The sequence below is a fragment of the Rutilus rutilus genome (genome assembly GCF_951802725.1).
Source record: "Rutilus rutilus genome assembly, chromosome: 16".
NCBI lineage: Eukaryota > Metazoa > Chordata > Actinopteri > Cypriniformes > Leuciscidae > Rutilus > Rutilus rutilus.
In genome coordinates this window covers 16,115,513-16,130,973 of record NC_140224.1, presented here as the reverse complement: position 1 = coordinate 16,130,973, position 15,461 = coordinate 16,115,513, and the positions used below count along the sequence as shown (strand labels likewise).

Here is a 15,461-nt window from a genome sequence, read left to right as displayed (position 1 = left end):
ACGTACCTGTTGTAGTGTAGTACTTACCTTATCACATTGTATTGCAATGACACTTAAATGTCAGGGCAAATATACTGTGTAATTAAAAGTTTTTTTGTTTTGTTTTTTTAATAAGAGTACACTGTAAAGAGGTTGCTGTAAATTTTACAGTAACTTACTGGCAGCTGGATGCCAGTAAGTTACTGTAAAATGTTTTACAGTATTATTACTGTATTTTCACTTACAGTATACTGTACCATTTACTGTAATTGCATTTACAGTATTATTACCGTATTTTCATTTACAGTATTAGTATTGGTTTTGTTTTTTTTTTTTCATCATTTAAATTTTCTTTTTTTAATTTATGTTTACCCCACCCCCCAAAAAATCACAATAACTCACAAACATTTGTCCTTATAATATTCTTTTTAATCGTTGAACATTTTGTTTTAGAAGTACAAATTACAAATCTTGACGTTTAGGAGCCACTAGCTGAAGAAAAAAAAAGGCAACATCTCCAAAGTCCATAGAATTAATCTCCTGGTGACCATTTGTATCTGTAGCATGGCAAAAACGTACACACACTGAAAAGCAAAACAGGCCTTAAAACAATAAAATACAGTCAAAGTCAGTGTTGTGTTGTTACATTTCAGTAATTTTGCCAGTCAAAGTTGACAAGCTCTCTGATGAGAAACACTGAGGGTTTCAGGCTGATGCTTTTCTTTGGACCTTTCCAGATTTCCATCTGATCTGTGCCTTTGGTGTTTGGTGCCATCAGGGTTGACTCTCAGAATGAACCTGCAAACACAAGCAGGGAAAAATATATAATTTTTTCAGACCGGTGTTGGCAGAATTTTCCCTAACCCTCAAACTTGATGCTGCATGTACTTTGGCGTTAATAAAAGCACTACAACATCTGATTCTGAATCCACCTACAGTAGTGGTGGGGGAAAAAATCGATTCTGTTCAGTGTCGCGATATTTTGCGCACGCAATTATATTGATACAGTAGCGCAAAGTATTCCAATAAAGGTTAAGGCTGTGACGGTGGCAGTTTTTTTTACCACTGCGGTGGTAATGGACCAACTACCTGCAGTGGTTGGGGGGTTATTATGAAAATTGAAATAAAATAAATGTAGTTTATTCGAGCAAAAAAGTCTTTATTTGAGCAATTCCGTCAAAGAAGCAACACAAAGCCTGTAAAGCATTCAAATACATATCAGTAAATATTAGAAACTTACATAATAGAAAAGTTAAATCTATATAAAAAAAAAAAAAACTTTTGTTTAATACTTCCACACAAAGACACGTGATTCCACATGAAGCCATACCGCTCTGTGCTTTGAGAGGGATGACACGAGGAGGAAAGAGACCATCGATCTATTTTCTGATATCTTCATGTTTTCTACTTGTTGTAAAAGGAAAAGTGAATTTAATCTTCCACAAGGGCAAGACATTTAAGCTATGTTTGAAATTGCGCTGCCAAAGAGAGCGAAACTAAAAATCAAATAAACTTGACGCGCCGTACATGTCTAATAACAAGCAAAAACTGTGTTGAAATGAATCTGACATGCAAGTAAAAATGTAGGCTATCTGTCCTACAACGTTTTTCTACTTTACCACAGTAAAGAATGTGAATGTAATAGGCCTAAATAAAAGCGAACCAAGTAAGAAACGTTTATAATCCCCTTCGAAAATCGAGACGTAAGTGAAGATTTTGGGAAAAAAACAAGGTATTACATGCAGGGATGAGTCACAATTTTTGGATATTCGATTAGTTTATTTAATTATAGAATTATAGTATATCGAATAGGTTGTGTAATTATTCTCTAAAATAAAATCTCCATGTTTTTGGTGCTAATGCGTTCATATAATTACGTTCTGTAATAAGGTCCTGTGTCCTGAATGTTCAAGGACAAAGTTTTTGCACTAGCCTCCAGTAAATGTGTAGAAGATGTTCACAGATTTAATGTGACATTTGAAGTGAGTTGAGCAGTCTTATTTTTTGTAATGTCTTTGAATAATATGGGGGACATGAATCGCAATATATCGCAGAATCGAATCGCAATACTTGCTGTATCGCAATGTTAGGAAGCGCAATAATATTGAATTGTGGCCCAAATATCGCAATACTATCGAATCATCAAATTTTTGCCAATTTCCCCCCCTAACCTACAGGGATGGTATTACCCCATAATACATTACATTAAAATCATTAAAGCTTCATTCTTTTTCAATACATTCCTGTAGCTTAGATTTCCAGGGAATGGATAATTTAAATTAAACTTAATACAATGTAAGTTGCTTTGGATAAAAGTGACTTCCAAATGCATGCATGTAAATGTAATGTAATGTAAAAAAAAAAAAATATATATATATATATATATATATATATATATTTTGGTTTACCTGATTCTGCATTCGACAAAATAGACAGCTAATGCTGAAGAGTCGTCTGTTAGCAGTTGTAACTGGATGATGATTCTGCCCTTCATTGTCAGCATCCATGTTTTTGCTTAGAGAACAGACTCTCCTGAAACAGACAGTCACAGCAGCCTTTTAGTGTTATAGTTTACAGAAAAAAACTAAAATACAATAACAGAACTTATTACTAACAACAATAACATGTGGGGTGAAGATGAGGTAAGATATAATGTTGTATGGTGTTTATAGTTTTTAATCAATTAAACAACATTAAAAATATTAGTTAGCAAAACTTTGCTATATTGATAATGGTATATTGCTAACCCTTTCCTCCTCCTTCTCCTCCAACGTCAACCCGTTCTGTGTATTAGTGGAGAGCGTCAGCAGTGATGTACAGTCCGGAGGGAATGGCCGCTGCAAATTCAAAATAAAGAACAGAAAAGAACATGTTTGCCTGCTTAACTAATGCATACTTCAGCTAATTTAGTTGATGTCATCTTACTCACCTGTAGATGTTATCACCATTACGAAGGCAATCACAAAAAAGACTCCAAAATACAACACCGACATTTCAGACGACATAATTCAGACCACAAACTTGAAAATAAAACAAAAGATGAAATTAACAATGGTGTTGGATAAAGGGTTAGTTTACTAAAAATTTTAAATTCTGTCACCATTTACTCACCCTCAACTTGTTCATAACTTCCATTAAATTATTTAATGTGCTGTATACAAAAGAAGATATTTTAAAGAACATGAGCAACCAAACAGTTAGGGTAGAGTGGGGGAAAACGCCCCCCTTAAGGAAAATGTGACATTACAGTGAAACAAAACATAAATGTGACTAGAATTGCCATCCCGGTTTTGAGTGACTATGGCAGGAGTTATTCGCCAAATATTAAAATTGCTCAGCCTTCATAATTAATTTGTATTTTCACTGAAAATATTTTTGTACAAAGGGGGCGTTTTGCCCCAGCGGTGGGGTAAAACGCCCACCAAGGTGGGGTAAAATGCCCCCTTTCTTACCAACCAGTTTGCTTCATAGATCAACAGCAAAATTAACAGACAATAGTTTTTAATCTCTAAAGGTAAAAGGCAAGTAATGTATCAACATGTATATATATTAATATTTATTTCAGCAATGTCCAAAATAGCCAAATTTAACTACCTTCCATCAGTGAGCTAACTTTGCTAGCAAGCTAGCTAGTTAATGCTCACTTGAGGTAATTTTTTCATGTTTTGTTCAAATATTTAGATTTTACCACCTAGTTATACTGCATTAAGTGTAAAACAAAGGATTTGATAGACAGAAATATTTTATTATAGTAATTATGATAGAGAAACTATGCCCCCAGGGGGGGCGTTTTACCCCTCAGCGTAGGGGGCGTTTTATACGGAGCCCCTAAAAGGTCATGGTGGTGGAAAAAAATTAGGGGTGGGTAGAAAAAAATCAAGGTGGTGGAAAAAAAATCATGGTGGTGGGAAAAAAAATTCGGGGTGGGTAGAAAAAAATCAAGGTGGTGGAAAAAAAATCATGGTGGTGGGAAAAAAAATTCGGGGTGGGTAGAAAAAAATCAAGGTGGTGGAAAAAAAATCATGGTGGTGGAAAAAAAATTCGGGGTGGGTAGAAAAAAAAATCGAGGTGGTGAAAAAAAATTCGGGGTGGGTAGAAAAAAAAATCGAGGTGGTGAAAAAAAAATTCGGGGTGGGTAGAAAAAAAAATCGAGGTGGTGAAAAAAAAATTCGGGGTGGGTAGAAAAAAAAATCGAGGTGGTGGAAAAAAATCAGGATGGGAGAAAATATATATATTTTTTTTGCGTTCTCTTGCAAAACCATTTCCTGTTTGCTGCTTGCTGTACTGCTTCCAGTGGTTCAGACAGCTCCGCGCCATACATTCATAATGGAGCAGTTCATAGAGTTTTATTTTGAACTTGGACTGAAGTACAAAGAAATACGGTATGTGCTTAGTTCAAAGCACGGTTTTGACGTCAGTGAAACACACCTGAAAAGGATATTACGCGAAAAAGGACTTTCTCGACGGAAAGGTTACTCGGCCTTAGTGGATCTTGTTGATTTCATCAGTCATCAGCTGCAGTACTCTGGGCAACTTCATGGATACCGATGGATGTACGCGAAATGCAGAGAGAGGGGTCTGCGTGTGAGAAAAGAGGATGTGCGCTTGGTGCTGAAGGAATTGGATCCTGCAGGAGTTTCAGCTAGGAGAGCAAGGCGTCTCAGACGGCGCAACTACTTTGCCAAGGGACCAAACTTCATTTGGCATTTGGACTCGTATGATAAGTTAAAACCATATGGCGTTTGCATTAATGGCTGCATTGATGGCTTTTCGCGCAAGATTATTTGGCTGAATGCTTACACAACTAGTAGCGATCCAAAGTTAATAGGTAGTTACTATATTGACGCGGTGGAGCGTTTGGGAGGATGCCCTAGAGTCGTAAGAGGGGATCTTGGAACTGAAAATGGTCATGTTAGAGACTTTCAACGTTTTCTTCACATCAATCACGCAGAGGAAACCCTCGACAGCTATTTGGAAGGTCCAAGTACTGCCAACCAAAGGATCGAGTACTGGTGGGGGTTTTTGCGCAGAGAGTGCATGGAATTCTGGATTTCCCTGTTCGCTGACCTCAGAGACAGTGGGTTCTTCGATGGAGGATTCTTGGACAAAAGTTTGCTCCAGTTCTGCTGCATGGGACTCATCCAAGTAAGTTTATCTGAAATTATGTTCTGATGCCTCTCTGTGTGTGAAATATTCAGAGGGAGAAGGGGGAGGCGGGCCGGGGAGAAAGGCAAAGTCCCCAAAATTGGATATTTTATCATTACCACATTTTTATAAACACAACAACACATGACTGTTTTCGGTGGGAGACAAAAAGGAGACATTCAGAGCAGTAGCCATCATCTTTTGGTTTCCACAGTCTAGATATTTGTAACAGTGATACACTGAGTAAATGAGGACACAATTTACCATTTTGAGTACTCTATTTCCAAGTTTTGCCTAATTTTATTTATTTATTTTTATTGTTTTACAGGATGAGCTGGATGACACTGCACAGATTTGGAATGCACACACCATTAGGCCATCAAAGAACATCAGTAACCCCAGTGGTCGGCCCAATGTGATGTATGCACTGTCTGAGCTCTATCACACCACAGACTTCCTGACCTCAGCTGACACTGAAAGTGTTCAGTTGTGCAAGAATGAATGCACTTTCCGACGCCCCATACCATGTGATCCAGATGTAAATGAACTGTGTAATGTCATAATCTCTGAGTTTCAGTGGAACATTCCAAGAGACCCATATCAAGCTGTGAACTTATATGTGCATTTAAGAGATGTGATCAGGGCATTACTGTAAGTAAGGTCATTTTTATCTGAAATGTCTATGTAATATGTAGACAATACTGTCTCCATGGGAATCCTGCAACATTGTGGAAAGTTTTTATATAGAATTACAATTTAACAGACTACAATCTAGGCACATAAAAGTCATTAAAAATGAAACCAACATTTGCAAACTTGTTTATTTTTTACAAAGTCGTATACAACTGTAAAGAATGCTATTGAGGAAATGTTAATTTCCAAATTTGACCCTGTATCAACACGTAAACAGTTTTACCTTTATAAAATAAAAAAAGTTTACATTTTCAGAGAACTTTACTTACTAACAACCAAACTGGTACTGCATAGAATGGAAATCAGAATGTTTGCTAAAAGTTCAATTACAATTTAATTTCAAAAAATTTGAATAGCTGTAAATAAAATGCATTTAAGGTTGAATTGACATAAGAATCAAATATTTATCAATATTAATGATTGAGGGATATATTATAAAAGAACACAAACCTGACCAAATACTATGGTTACATTTTATGTAATTAACAAAAAAGCTAATGATTTGTTGCATTTCCATTCTAACAAAGGTTACGTACGTTGCATGGGATGAAGATTGTTTCAAGACATTTTAGCTAGAAAAATACACATTTTAAAATATTATACTAAAATGTCTTTTGTGCAAACAAAACACTTGCAACAAGACGATCAAAAAAACAGTTAAACCGTAACAGCACAAATTATATGCTTTCAAAGACAACAAACCTGACCACTTGCTGGGAAATGCTAAACCTATTTGAAACGTAATTAACGTAATGACAGTCAAATGTAAATCAAATTAATAGTCATCCAAAAACTGCTGTTGTTTGTAGCATCCTGTTCTTTTCCCCATTGTATATAAAAATACCATCGAACATGTATAATAACTACAGACTATCAAACTATCAGACTACAGTTCCAAAAAAAAAAGAAAAAAAAAGTGACTTTGATGACTATGACCTATTCCTGGGCAGCAACAAATTCACAGGATGTCCATTTCTAAGTAATCACTAGACAGAACATTGTCAAACTCTGTGCGGAGGTCTGGGTAAGAACTGTAAGTATAAGGTAAATCAAGAGTAGCTCCGCAGGTATGAGCTATTGGTCTTCTGCTGAGGCCAGATTCTGCATTGAAGCTTACCTTAATTTGATCAACACATATAACAGAAGAACCAGTGCAGAACCGCAGAAATTTTTCGGCTTTGCTTTGGTCAGCATTTCTGAGATAACGTTGCAGATGATTAAATACCATCTGTTCTTTCTGAGAGCGAATCACCTCTGTTGTTTGAAGTAGCTGTGCCACTTTTTTGCCAGTGGCCGCCTTTGTGTCATACAGAGATACTAGACTGTCTTGGTCTGGTACTTTCAGCAGTGCAACTGGCATGGCTCTGGAGAAACAATCTATTACATATTTGGGCTCTTGAAGAATTGCTTTGTGAGCCATTGTTTGGATGGCAACTTTCATGGTGTTTTTTGGAGGGATGAAATGAGAGCCCATTCTTGTGAAGAGGTCAAGCAAATCATCTTCATCACACTCCTCCAGCGTGCCTTGACAAGCCTTTGCAACGGCAGTTCGTTCAGCCAAAGAGAGGTAGTTGTGGAAAGATGACATCAGGATATCATCATTGACTGAGTCAATTCCATGCATGCATGCTAAAATGAAAGCACAGGAAAGCCTTACTGGCAGTACACCAAGGTCAAGTAATCCCTTTACCCAGATCCTTCCTACTGCCTCCCATTCAGCTTCAGAGAAGTCCGGTCTCAGTCTAGGAACCCGCTCATCTTCTCCTTCACACTGTTCTAAGAACTGATCCCAGAATGCAGTGTAAACTTCTCTGGACACCCCAGCATCATCTACAGCTTTCTCATTTACAAATTCCATCTTCAGTGTAGACTGAATTATGCTGCCATCCATGAACACAGCCAAAAGATCTTCTACAACCTTTACCCTGTGTATTACAGCATTCACAACCATTGCACTTTCAGAGTTTCCAGATGAAATTACAGGAGAAAGATGGTTTCCTGAATGGGATGGCAAATTTTCTGGTAGTAAGGGCATTTCACTACCAATCTAGAAAAGGAGAGTTAAAAACAGTTTAGAACAATTATTTCTATATTCTTTTACAATATGTATTCATTAGCGATTTTCTACTAATCAGTTCAGTTAAACAGTTCTCACCCTCATATTGTTCTAAACAAGCTTTTCTTTAGTGTCACTGTAAAACAGCACTGTGTAATTAGGGTAAGCTGCATTTATTTTAGTTAGATTTTGAATACTTAAGTTTAGTTCTAGGGTTTCCAATTGCGTTTACTATAATGATTTCATGTAGTTTCTGTTAAAATTGATTTAAGATATATTTTCCTGACACAGTCCAGTCCCCATTCTTTGTACCTGCATGAAAAATGTATTCAACAGAAAAAGAAAGTCATGCTGGTTTGGCATGACATGAGCCACAGAATGTTCATACAAACTGTTCCTACGCTGACCAAAATTATAAACGCAACACACATTTGGTTTTGCCCCCATTTTTCATGAGCTGAACTCAAAGATCTGAGACTTTTTCTATGTACACAAAAGGCCTACTTCTCTCAAATGTTGTTCACAAATCTGTCTAAATCGGTGTTAGTGAGCACTTCTCCTCTGCCAAGATAATCCATCCACCTCACAGGTGTGGCATATCAAAATGCTGATTAGACAACATGATTATTGCACAGGTGTGCCTTAGGCTGGTCCCAATAAAAGGCCACTCAAAAATGTGTAGTTTTGCTGTATTGGTGGGGGTCCAAAAACCAGCCAGTACCTAGTGTGACCAACACATCTATTTTGCATAGAGTTGATCAGGTTATTGATTGTGGTCTGTGGGATGTTGGTCCACTCTTCTTCAACAGCTGTGCGAAGTTGCTGGATATGCCACACTTGTGAGGTGGATGGATTATCTCGGCAAAGGAGAAGTGTTCACTAACGCAGATTTAGACAGATTTGTGAACAATATTTGAGAGAAGTAGGCCTTTTGTATACATAGAAAAAGTCTTAGATCTTTGAGTTCAGTTCATGAAAAATGGAGGCAAACACAATATTGTTGCATGTATAATTTTGGTCAGTATGTATAACTTACATCATGGAACTTTAGTCTTCTGTGATGTGTCTTTGCTTTTGTTCACAAATATTATAAATGCCTACTTACATGTATTAGAAGAAGCTTGATTCTCAGATTAATTAGATTAATTTAGGGCCTCAACGAAGAACTTTGTTAGTTGTCAAATTTCAAAGGTTTGTCCCTATGTATGTGATCTATATAGACTTTGTCCCTTCCTTAATTTTCATTGTATACAAGCAAAGCCAAATCTTACACAAAATTATTTTAAATCGACTGCAGGTATATTGGAACTGATCATCTATGGTCTAATCACATGCAAAACTTTTTGGCTTACTTACCAGCAGTGCAGGATTGCTATTACTTGAGGGCGGTGATGGCACTTCATTTTCAGCGTCATTCAACTCTACATTCTGGAGGATTAATAAATATGCAGAAAATTATAAGTAAAACACATTGTCACAATATATATATATATATATATATATATATATATATATATATATATATATATAATTTTTTTTTTTTTTTTTTTTAAAGGACCATGTTACCTGTATGATGTTCTCATTTAGATTCCATCTTATTACAACTGCTTGGTCCTCATCTGTTTGTTCAAGTTCATCCCCTTCATTCCATTTAACTGTGTCTTCCTTATCATTGTCCTCTTGAAGGGTCTCAACTATGCTGCTGTGTAGCGGTGGAGAGTGATTGGTCAAGTCAATAAATTCATAGCTTCTCTGAAAATCAGAGAGCTCAAGTGAATGCTGTGGACTTTTCAATTGATGTGCATTTTGTCTACACAGTTCACCAGTCTCCTCTTCACTTAAGCTTCTTGCGAGACTTTGGAAGGTGTGTCTTCTTTGGATATCTCTGGGTGGTAAAAGAGACTCTGGGTGGTATGAAGTGCTGGGTGTCTCCAAGGTAAAACCACTCTGAGGAACATACTCCATTCCTCTTGTTCTTTGGGCTTCAGTTCTTAGTTGTCTCTGAAAAACATTCAATATAACATTCACTGATTAACATTTAATTGTAAATGTAATTATTTCAGTGCTACAACAAACAATTATTTAGATTAGTGATTGATTAAATTAAAATGCAAATGTTAAAAAATGAATAATAACTTAATACTCAAATTAGGATTAAATTGTGTTGTTTTAACATTAGCCTAATTTATATATCATTTAGTGATTTTTCTGCATACCACTAGATTAGAGGAAGCCGGAGAACCACACTTTGAGGACCACTGATTTAGATAATCAATTACCCAATGGTTGTTTCAGATTACTCAGTATGTTTATTTTGTCATTGAGAGGAAAGCGTCCAGCAACATTGAGATTTTTGTAAACATCAGCAAACCATAACAAAAACATTTGTTGACAGTTTTATGTCGTCAACGTTGTGGATAATGGTGACTACTTGTTTCAGCCCTAAATGATCATTAACAACTCTTGTTAGTATATTTACAAATGAAACCCAAAATACATTTAAATAAATCCAAGCCAGTCTTCATGATTTTACTAACCTTCCTCTTGGTGTCTTTGTTAGATGAAAGTCTGTCATCCGATAAATGCATGCTTGTATCCTCAAGACCACTGTCATGTCCATGCAATGACGCTTTCGCAGCAGTTCTCTCAGAATCACCATCTAATCCATCCTGCACTGAGTATTCATTACATTCTTCATCACCATCAGATAAAGATTCTACATCTGTGAGGTACACCTCTTGTTTAGTGCAAATGTAAAATCTCATCAATTTCAGTTTGGTTTGCTCATAGAGATCTCCAACATTGCTGTCTGTGGGAATGACGTTTTTTTTAAAATCACAAACACAAAAAGTGAAGTCTGTTTCTGGACCTTTTGGTGACTCTCCATTTGGGAAAAAAAGGTTCTTTCCCATTTCCATTATTTGTAAAACTGTTGTCTTTTTTTTAACTGTCAAATGCCGAGTGCCACCACCATTATTGGTCCTCACTTGTTGGTATCCATTATGGCCAAAGTGAAGCCATCCAATTTCAATTCTCTTGGCTGTTTTTTCTGCGGACACATTTTTGTGTCTTGCCATTATATTACTTTCCCTAGGAAAGACACTTGCTTTTCCATGGAGAGCTTTACCAGACTTTGAGCCCAGCTTTCTTGCTTCTATTTTACTTCTCAAATTTTCTAACAAAGATTCTTTGTTAGAGCAGGCAGCTGTTTGTTGACAGAAGGAGACGACAGCCAGTCGGTCACCAAATGAACCGATATACCTTGCCAGTTGTTCATCATTCATAACTGAGAGCACTGACTTGTCAATCTGAAAATACAGTAAAAATTTAATTTTATAGATTAGTTTTTAAAAGAACATAAATGCATCCATGAATTCATAATACATTAATTAACCATCTATATTAACTAACCTGTATTTTAAAACATCTAACAACATTTATGTAGAAAAAGTCACATCTCTTGATCTACGTGCCATGCTGATTTTAAAATGGAGCTCAGTATAAACTTTAAGGGTATAAATAATCTAACAACCTAGCTAGTGTTTACTGGTAAATTCAATTACATTTAGTAATTGTTGCCCTGATCAGGTTGCCCAGATGAAGCTCTTTCACATAACACATATTTGCATCTATTTCACATACAATACCTGATAATTAATAGGAACAATACAAAAAAACTTAATTATACCAATAAAAGGGTTCAAAAAGTTTATATCCTCTTAATTAGTTTGCTATGTTGCTTGATGATGATTAATAACTCTTTTTATGTTCACTTCTGTGATAGTTGCACATCACAGAAATTAGAGATTGATATATCTCTTTTGACAAATTACTTAAATGTTCCTCATTTTGTAAGTTTTGGTAAAGGTTTCTGCTATCAATCCTTGAGATCCAGCTTTTCAAAAATGTAATTTAAAGGACTCACAATTATTAGAAACGGTGCAAACATTCAGTGATGCTCAAGAAGGCAACATACTATATTAAACTATAGTACATTTTTCATCAGTTTATGGTCTGTGTAATTTATATGAGAGAAAATATTTTATGTTCTATTTCTACACATTAATCATTACAGTTTACACGTCACCTTAGAATTATAAGGTTCTATCTGCATTCTGAGCACTTTTGAGATATTAAGCTTCAAAGTTTATGCATTCCATAGACTTCTGTATATAGAACCATTTTTGTTTTCTAAACAAAGGCCCCAAAATGTACATAGCTTACAAAAGAAACATCAAATAATGTAAATAAGTTGTCACAGAATAAGAATATGTAAATAACAAAATTTTACAAAAATGTCAGATAGAACCTTATAATTCTAAGGTGACCTGATTATAACTTGATCAAAAGAATACATTCTCTGGGTTCTTAATATAGTGTGTTGACTTCTTCATTATCAATGGATATGTGTATTGTTTGTAATAATTGTGTATGAGTCCCTTACTGTTCTACTGTAAGTGAAAAAAAATGGTTCTCAGCATTAGGCAATGTAGGACACAATTAAAATGTGCAGAAAATGCTGGAAGAACTAAGAATATGTAAACTGAAGGATTTTGCTTAACAACGGTGGGTGCTTTTATGTCTAAGGACAAAGCAGGAACTTGCAAACAACTCAAAAACTACAGTCAATGGTCAAAGACCATTCAGGAAGTCAAAGATTATAAAAACAACCAGGGGGTGCACATTTCTGAAACAGGTTCAGGTCATTTACGTTATTGTAATGTAAGTATCTTCTGTTATACATTTACAGGCTATTTTACAGTTCTAAAACAATGCAATGTAAACTATCTCTATTTTGGCAAACGTATACACTCCCTATAAGGACCCTATAAGTTAACTTTTATTACTAGTAGTGAACCAGTTAATTATTGAAGGTATGTACATTATTTCTGATTCAACATGAGACTTGGCATGTGGAAAATTGCATGTGGTGATATACTGACAGCCTATGGTTGCCTTGGCTAGCAATAATTAAAACATAGTCTAGGCCAATATGTGGGTTTTAAGTATATGATATTAATAGTTTAACGTTAGAAATACACGGGGATACACGTCAACACCTTTGGTTGCATAATTAAAAGTAGCTTTAATTTACATATATTACCTAAAGGTCTATTGGCCTTTAATGAAACAATACCCACCTTATCCCTTTTCATGAGGTTGATGTCCTCCTCTGGAATATCTCGTGACCTTAAAAAGTTCTGTAGATCGTCCTCCATCACAGAGCTACAACAATTATTGTTATTAAATTGTGGTAAGTGTAATCACGTGAAAGTTTGGTTTATTGTTCTATTTAAATAGTTAAAAAAGACTTTAATATATGATAACTTACCGCGAAAGGCTGACCTTTCTCCATTCAGTCACGTTCATCCAAGTGATGCTGTTATACCGTACCAACACAAACGAGAAGCACCGCGCAGAGACATCTCGCGAGAACACGCCTCTCGCGAGAGGGAACGCAAAAAAAAAAAAAAAAAAAAAATCCTACTCCGTTTTTTTCCTCCCACCTAAAACTTTTTCCTCCCACCCAGAATTTTTTTCCCACCACTCCGATTTTTTTTTCTACCCACCCCAGATTTTTTTTTACACCACCGCAAATTTTTTTCACCACCCCGATTTTTTTTTTTACCCACCCCTATATTTTTTCCCCACCACTCCGATTTTTTTTCTACCCACCCCAATTTTTTTTCACCACCCCGATTTTTTTTACCCACCCCTAAATTTTTTCCACCACCATGACCTTTTAGGGGCTCCGTAGTTTTACCCCACACGCTATGAGTTTTTAAAAAAATGTTTAATTTTTAAAATATAATTATATTCCTTATAAATAATATATGATCTCAAACTACAGACTTCACTATTCATCTATCATACATCACTGCGATATCCTGCAGAACAATATTCTCTTAAACACTTACTAATATCTGAAAATTATAGCATTTACCCTGTAATCCTCTTCTCTTCAAATGTGTCGCTGGTGTCAGCTTATCCATAGAGATTTGTATATCCCCGTTATCAACGTAGTGCATAGCAACAGTAAAAATGTATCTTGACTACTTTTAGTGGTTATTTTGGGAAAAACAGGTGGGGGGCGTTTTACCCCAGGGGGGCGTTTTCCCCCACTCTACCCTACTGGTCCCCATTGACATCCAAAGTATTTTTTCTATTATAGAAGTCCATGCGGACCAGCCACTATTTACCAACATTATTCAAAATATCTTATTTTATGTTCAGACGAAAGAACTTCATGCAGGTTTAGAACACGTTGTGGGCGAGTAAATGATGACATACATAATTTTCTGTTTAAGGTGTTCTACGTTATCCCTTTAACTTAGTTTTACTCAGTATTTACGTTGTACATCTGCCAAAAAGTTGTGAAAGAGGAGACAGAACATACCAAAGTTATTATGCTTCTTTGTTTAATAAGTTTACTTCGGCTAATTTAGGTGAAGTTGACCATAACGTTACATACCAGTTGATGTTATCACAATGAAAAGGCTCCAACACACTCCATCGTTGCAGATGGCATTATCCAGATCACAAACCTGAAAATAAATCATTTAGGCCTACGTGAAAATATTGTTTAAAACCCGCACTTTAACAAGGGTTTCGTCTATCTCACTTTACCTCAGTATTTCACGTTGAGTTCGCTGTTAGCTCGGTTAACGTTACCGACGACTCCGCCCGCCTGATGAGCTAACTTGCGTTAAAGAGGCAGAGGAACACACAATTTTTTTTTATAGTTTTAACTAAATAATATTTCGGCTAATATAGGTGAACTTAACTTACTCACCAGTTAATATTATCACCGTGACAGCGACCCGGCCGACAGTCAGGAAAAAAGACAGTAATAAAGGCACCAAAAAAACAATCTGACGACAGTCAGGAAAAAAAGGCACTAAAACCATTCAGATGAAAACAAAACGATACATCTTGTTAGTTTGCTGTTAACATAAGTAAAAACATTTGAAAATGTTTGTTTTACATAAAATAGAAATTATATACTAACCTTTTTGGTGAGTTACATGATCTTTTGTCCGTGCATTAACTGCCACTTCACCCCTCAAAAAACACTTGAAAAGAAATCCCTCTTGCCATTGGTCAGTTTTTCACGGGCAAGTTCACTACTGTAAATTGATTTACAGTAGTGAAGAATTACAGTAGTGACCCTATATTTTCCCATAATCCTTTGCTGTTTACAGTAACATACTGTATACATATTTTACAGTATCTTACTGTACATGTTACAGTGTACCTTTCTCTGTAATTATAGTGTTGTTTCGTATTATTACATAGTAAGTAGTGTTTGTTACCCGTTTCAACTGTGTATTTACAGGGTAAGTGTAACTCCTGCGGGCTGTAAATTAAAGTGGCGCTTGTTACCCCCTTGTTCTGTGTAGTTACAGGGTAACTGTAACTCCTGCGGGCTGTAAATGAAAGTGGCGCTTGTTACCCCCTTGTTCTGTGTAGTTACAGGGTAAGTGCAGTAAATATACAATAAAGGATCCCATTTAATTTCTGACTTTAATTTTACAAAAAAATGTCATAAAACAACTTAATAAAACATTGGCTTTTCTACAGTATACTC

At 35.9% G+C, this 15,461-nt stretch overlaps 2 protein-coding genes and 1 long non-coding RNA gene across 4 annotated transcripts; 1 reads left to right on the top strand and 2 right to left on the bottom strand.

Moving 5' to 3' along the window:
- Positions 1 to 320: 320 nt before the first annotated feature.
- LOC311306696 lies at positions 321 to 14,780 on the bottom strand. Of its 2 annotated transcripts, none has more exons than XR_014630205.1 (7): positions 14,667 to 14,780; positions 14,501 to 14,573; positions 14,346 to 14,418; positions 2,909 to 2,999; positions 2,727 to 2,816; positions 2,388 to 2,511; positions 321 to 777 (listed from the first exon to the last, which is right to left on the bottom strand). It is a non-coding gene; the product is annotated as an uncharacterized lncRNA (long non-coding RNA). The 2 variants fall into 2 exon arrangements; XR_014630206.1 differs by having other exon boundaries at positions 14,501 to 14,569; positions 14,667 to 14,779.
- Positions 4,259 to 5,902, top strand: LOC311306513 (uncharacterized protein). Its single transcript, XM_084434951.1, has 2 exons — positions 4,259 to 5,124; positions 5,453 to 5,902. Exons 1-2 carry the CDS (start codon positions 4,306 to 4,308, stop codon positions 5,777 to 5,779), a joined length of 1,146 nt encoding a protein of 381 aa, XP_084291077.1. The 5' UTR covers positions 4,259 to 4,305; the 3' UTR covers positions 5,780 to 5,902.
- Positions 6,246 to 14,053, bottom strand: LOC311305674 (uncharacterized protein). Its single transcript, XM_084433488.1, has 5 exons — positions 13,015 to 14,053; positions 10,411 to 11,181; positions 9,440 to 9,874; positions 9,230 to 9,301; positions 6,246 to 7,864 (listed from the first exon to the last, which is right to left on the bottom strand). The coding sequence occupies exons 1-5, from the start codon at positions 13,090 to 13,092 to the stop codon at positions 6,776 to 6,778; spliced, it is 2,445 nt and encodes an 814-aa protein (XP_084289614.1). The 5' UTR covers positions 13,093 to 14,053; the 3' UTR covers positions 6,246 to 6,775.
- Positions 14,781 to 15,461: the final 681 nt, after the last annotated feature.